The sequence below is a fragment of the Pagrus pagrus genome (assembly GCF_965226575.1).
Source record: "Pagrus pagrus genome assembly, chromosome: 10".
Classification (NCBI taxonomy): Eukaryota; Metazoa; Chordata; class Actinopteri; order Spariformes; family Sparidae; genus Pagrus; species Pagrus pagrus.
The window spans coordinates 15,630,557-15,636,556 of NC_140194.1; the positions used below are offsets into that span (position 1 = coordinate 15,630,557).

The window sequence follows — 6,000 nt, forward strand, 5'->3', positions numbered from 1 at the left end:
GGACCTTGCAACTGAGGGACTCCTATTTGAAGCGAGGTCACACTCATGACATGGATGGAATGACTGTTGGCACACATCTGTTTTTAACAAATCCCACAAAGACACTTTCAAACCCTGTGGGCGCTGAGTCACGCAAAAGTGATGTACAGTTGCAGTCAATCTCTAAAGTTAAATAGGACATTAAGATGTCATGAGCCTGATCTTTACACAGAGGTGCATCGCCTGGTGCTGGAAGGAAGACTTCGCAGGACAGGCTGACTCACCACACACTTTTATTATGTGAGTGAGCTGAGAGAGCAAGCTCCTTCAGGAACTAACGTTTCCCACGGTGTGAGCAATCCTTAAGTTCTACACAACCTTCATTGGCAGTTGTCTTTTCCTCACAGCATTTTCTTCTCTTCTCTGCCCGTCACAGCTCACTTTGAAAAGGCCAAAAGCTCCTCAACCCTGCCCCCCCGCCCAATTCCCCCCTGATTCCCCCCTGGGGACGGCTTTGAGCAACTCTGGACGAAATGGGAACCTGCTTTTTCTAGAATGACCCCTTTGTTTTAGGGCTTAATTATTCCTTAATGACCTCATCCCAACAAAATGTGCCTGGCCATTAAGCCCCGGTGATCAGATACGGACACATTTATGACCCAATAGCCTCCAGTGCTGTCTCCATTGTCCTGTCATTCTCAATGGTTGATGATGCGGATAAGCAGCAAAGATTGCTTGAAAAAGGACGCAAACATGTTTGGATAAGCGAGTCATACATCAAAGTTGGGCAGAGGGGCAATTTAAGGCTTATTACCCTGATGATTCCAGCATACCTCCAGTCTTAAATTGCTATACGCACGTGGAAAAAACTTTATTTGGTGGTCTCTTTTCTCCAAAGCAACACTGAATGGGAGTTAATCCCAACAAAGTGATAACAACAAAGAATGTTTTTATCATTATGTCAGGCTTCAACAGGAGTACAATCACTGCATGCATTGTGAATGTACTAGCTCAAAAAGCCTCAAAGTGCAGCTGATACCCATTCTGTGACATGCTATCCTGGTACTGTACACACTGCACCTATCTAAAATAAGGATTATGTCACCGATAGGGGAGGTAGACGCCAAGGCTATGGTCCTCCCGTCTGTGTGTAGCTGCAGCCAGCCAAACACCCCCACCACGATGAGTCCACACCAGAATCCGGCTGGCGCGACTGAGGTCAACCCCCTGCCCCTGGACCAGTAACCCTATGTGACCCATGAAGTCATCCCCTTCAACACTTATCAGATTCTCTCACACAGGAGTCAGCAACAAATGGACTTGGGCATCAGGATCCTCATATGGTAAAATGGGGCTGTAAAATCATTATTACTCAATAACTCTGTTACAGCCTTGTCAGAGTTAACAGATGTGATAAAGGGCAATCAAGAAGGAAACAGCAGTTGTAAAATGAAGGATAATATCTGTTGCTTGGGGCTGTGAGTAATGATCACCCTCATTAACTGACCTGATGATTATTTTCCCAATGAATCAATTACTTCTTTAGTCTATGAAAAGTAGAAAACTCTGATTACAAGTTCCCAGAACTTTTAGGTGACGCCTTCAAATAGCCTGTTTTGTTCATCTGACAGTCCAAAATACAGAGTTGTTAACTTACAGTGATATTCAACAGATAAGTAAGCAAGTCGTCACATTTGCGTAGCTGGAACCAGCAAATATTTTGCAACAAACTATCAAACATTTCTGGTAATCAACTCAAATGATGACTCATTTTAGCATGTCTGCTGTTATTATCTCCACAAAGGAGGTTATGTTTTCACCCGTTTTCGTCTGCTTGTTGGTTTGTTACCAGGATTACACAAAAACTATTGAACGGATTTCCACGAAATTTGGATGGAAGATCGTTCTCGGCCCAGAATAAACCCCTTTAACTTTTGGTGCGGATCTAAGAACTTTTCCTCACTTTGTTTAACATTGCAAGATAGGGCTTTTGTTTTTACATTTTGGTTAATTTCTCAGGAAATAAAGCAAAATAAATAGTTTTTAGGTGGCTGGTATCTATGAGTAACCTTGGCGGAGGTATGCGCTCTACTGAGTGCCATAAAATTGTCTTGTCGCAGCTAAGAAATGACTGATAAAAGCACAGAGATGACAACAAACAGCTGAACACACTGTAGACTTAAGGCTTTGGGAGCTCCGATGATACTTCATTGATCTTTACGGGGTGGGGTGAATCTGCCTTTCTGTTTGGAATTGCTCAAGGGCACGTCAGCAGATAGTGGATTGCCTGTTGTCACGTCAGCCACAGTACCAACCCTGATGCCCCAAATGCACCAGCAGCATCACCAACACAGACACTGAGATGCTCTCCTCCTCTGTGACATTAGTCCAGTAACACTTGCTCTTGTTACACTCCTGCACACTTGACTTAAGCTGCGGGTTATATGGGGGGTTGGGGGGGGGGCAGTGAAACGGGAGAAAGCGTGCAGGCCTGTCAGCGTGGCTCGATTAAAGCGTCTAAAATAACATTTGGAAGTATTGATACTCACAAGGCCGGTGCACAGGCTGAAGACGGCAGGGTACGCGCTCTTGGCGTTGACGTGTCCGCGGAAAAAGCAGTGGCGCATATCGCTCGGGTCATGGAAGTGGGAGTCCGTGGCGTTGCTCTGTTCCGCTCCCAAGTGTGTCACCGCGTAAGAGGGGGCGATGAAGCCGGAGTGTGCGGTCAGATTGAGATGAAAGCGTTCCCCGAATGCATCAATCCTGTAGTGAACCCGTAAGCCCGACAGGTCACCATTCAAACTCCTCCGTCTCCTCTTGTAGTGCAATTTGTGGGGGAATGACTCTCCGAAGTCATTCACACGTTGCGGGGTGATGATTTCATACGATGACAGCTGCTTGATGAAGCTTTCTGCAAAAAAGTCAGAGAAAGTTGTGATTGAGAGAGACAGAGAGAGAGAGAAGTAGCGGCCAGTGCGGTGAAATGCAGCTGCAGCCTGGGAGATCCTGCAATCACACACCGGGCATCATCCACGACTGTTAAAACACCTTCATCTGCATGAGTCATAAATCAAAACACAACACTACCTTGTTTCGGATGCAATCGGTGTTGCAAAGTGTCCCGGACAAGCGCTGACAGATGACACATTAGTCCAACCAGCCAGATTGCAAACTGCATGATTTCCTCCGCGAAGAAACCCGGGCTGTCGTCTCCAAGGCAGTACCCTCCGTCTCTCCCGAGCGGCTCCCCCCTCTCTCCCTCTCCTTCTTCCGCGGCTTGTCAGCAACAGGTCGTGGGATCCGCGGAGGCTCTCTGCAGCGCAAGTCTTGCAAAGTGCACTGGCCTCATCGCATTGCTACACATGCATCCACTGCCCCGCTATAAACGCGAACTATTTATGACACATTCATCCCCCTGACAGACACAAAAAAAAAAAAAATTGCTGCCTAATGTAAATTTGCAGTCTTTACTGAAAGGAGGGATCAGTGCCAAGTACGCTTTCCCTTAGCCATCCCTGGAACACCCCGTGCACCCTAAGCACTCACCAACTGGGAAGCTACGCCCCCACAGGCTCCCGAGCCAATGGTGAGTGCGCCTCGACCACCACACATGGGGCAGGCTGGAGTGCTGCAGTGTTGAACAAAAAAAAAAAAAAGCCTGGAAATGAAATGTAGCAGTCATGGTGTGAAAATCAACCAAGGAAACAGAATCATCTTGAATTAAGGGCTTTGTAGATTGTTTTAGGATTATTTTCACAAATGTAAAGGACACATGAAACTTCATCTCCTGTCATAAAACTTATCATATTGCTATATTAGGCCAGTGTTAAAGGGACTTGTGTAGTGTCTAAGACTGTAGAGCTAGACTGATAAAGTCTGATATCAGCTCATTGTTGATAATATCTGTACGGGATGTAGTGTAATATATCCTCTAAGTCTAAGTAACAAGAAACTGCAGCAACGATGTGTTCAGGGTTGGCTCATGTTACTCATTGTGCATATTCAGCATTTACAGTCCAAATCAACAAAAACTAGAGGTGGAGACTGTGCTGTGTATTCTACAACATGTACGTTTCCTTTGTTTGTTTCTTCAGCTCTGAAAATTAGGTCTTTGCGGATGACAGAAACGGGACATTATTGTTCTTGTGTTGCTTATTTGGGAAATCGAAGCGACGGCTGCAATATTACCAGGAATGGAAGGCTGTTTTTGAGGGACTGCTGCTGCTTGAATCTTCCATCTAGAGTCAACGCCATTATTTTATCTCCCGCCAAAGTTGAGCATTTGTTTAAGAAACCCTGTATGACAAATTTTCATAACTTGAAATGAAAACAAAGAAAAGGAAATCCTTAAAAATGTGATTATAATAACCCTCTTCTTCAAATGCAATCTGGTCTGATTAGTTACTTATATTCTGTAACCTGATTACGTAATTCTGATTACATGTTATCCATATCTACCCAATCCTGGATGTGTTTGTTGAGACACAGGGCCTCCATTACATCGTTTGTCCAACAGAGAGCCAAGTAGTGTTGAGTTACTTTAATTAGTAACGAGTGGTGTACTGTAAGACATTACAATTTGAAATCCAGTAATGACATTAAATGAAGTAATCCCAGTTAGGATTGCCAGTTTGTAGGAAGTCGACGTAGGGTTGACACGTGTTATCTTGGTGCAGACACAGGAGATGTGGGGAGACAGTCTCTATCATAGACTTCATGAATAACAGAGGGAGCTTCTGGGTCTTAAAAGTAAAGCCAATGCCGAAGTGCCTTAAACCTGCATACTTTCTACTGGCCAGCAGGGGGCGACTCCACCGGTTTCAAAAGGAAGTCTGATTGAATGTAAGCTTACGAGACAAAGACACTACTTCTCACTTGATTTAATATGTCAGTGAAAAGTTTCCTAATAATTTTACGGTCTTAGATGCTAGTTTTAAGTCTTCTTCAACACAGCATGATCTTGTCCTAATGTGGTTACTTTTGGCTCCAGAAAAATAAGTGTAGGGTGACAAAACGGTAGTCAATATACCAATAGGAGACGGCACTGTGTGTTTACGCTTGGCTCCTTGTATGTGTCATTTATGGCGTGCAAGCATCAGCAGATGGACTTCACTGGAGGCTGGCTGCTTGTTAAAGCATATCTGTGTTAAAAATGGAGTTTATGTTGAAGACAATATTATCTTTTTAATTCGTGATATGTAGTGAGTGTACCTTCCCCAATACTGTTGCTGGCAAGTTTACTAAAATGACCCACTCAGTACACAGCTTGGTCACAATTCTTTATTAAATACATATAACGATACAGATTCAGCTGTAATAGATCATATTTTTTTGACACTATCATAATAAGCTTTTGTTGAAACTGTCTGAGAAGTATTTGTTCAAGGGGATGATCATGTTGTCAACAGGCAGGACACATTGAAAGAAACAGAAATGTGTATAAATATAAATATACAATCGTCTTTCATATTAGAGTATGAGTGGCGTCACTGTGTTATTGCTGGTAATGTTTGAGTATAACGTTGATTTAACAGCTGATATAATGAGCTTCACAAAGGAAAGACCCATTAGAGGGTGGATGTATTGAACTGCACAGCATGAAGCTACATAGGTGAACTTAATAACCTACAGTATACTGACACTGTAGCAACCTCCAGTGGTGTAGTATGTCTGTCATTGTAGGCCTGCAATAATAATGCTCACTGACCAGAGTATAATTAATGTATTATTTGGGCTATAGAAGTATCCACATTAATATGTAATTACAACTCGTGGGAAAATATTAGGTAATAGGCAATCAAAGCACAAAATAATCAGCTCAGAGGGCATTATAAGTCATCCTTCACTGTCATCCGTTGGAGGAAGGAGACTTCCTTGGCCATGATGTGGTCAGCTTCTCGTTAATCATTTGGGCAACGTAAAGTCCTCCACAACGTTGATGGACGTGTGAAAGGAGTCTTGTTTTTCATGTCCTTTGAAGACTAATGTCACAGCATTGTGAGTAATTAGACTCGGTTGGCT

The 6,000-nt window shown here is 43.5% G+C and overlaps 1 protein-coding gene across 1 annotated transcript in view; it reads right to left on the reverse strand.

Annotated features, from left to right (window-relative positions):
- LOC311264258 (A disintegrin and metalloproteinase with thrombospondin motifs 20) overlaps positions 1-3,450 on the reverse strand; it is an 84,302-nt gene extending 80,852 nt beyond the window's left edge. Inside the window, exons 1-2 of the mRNA XM_084364987.1 lie at positions 3,067-3,450; positions 2,529-2,890 (exon numbers count right to left, since the gene is read on the reverse strand). Of these exons, the coding sequence (XP_084221113.1) occupies positions 2,529-2,890; positions 3,067-3,157 (453 nt within the window). The 5' untranslated portion in view covers positions 3,158-3,450. The remainder of the gene's footprint in view (positions 1-2,528; positions 2,891-3,066) is intronic.
- Positions 3,451-6,000: the final 2,550 nt, after the last annotated feature.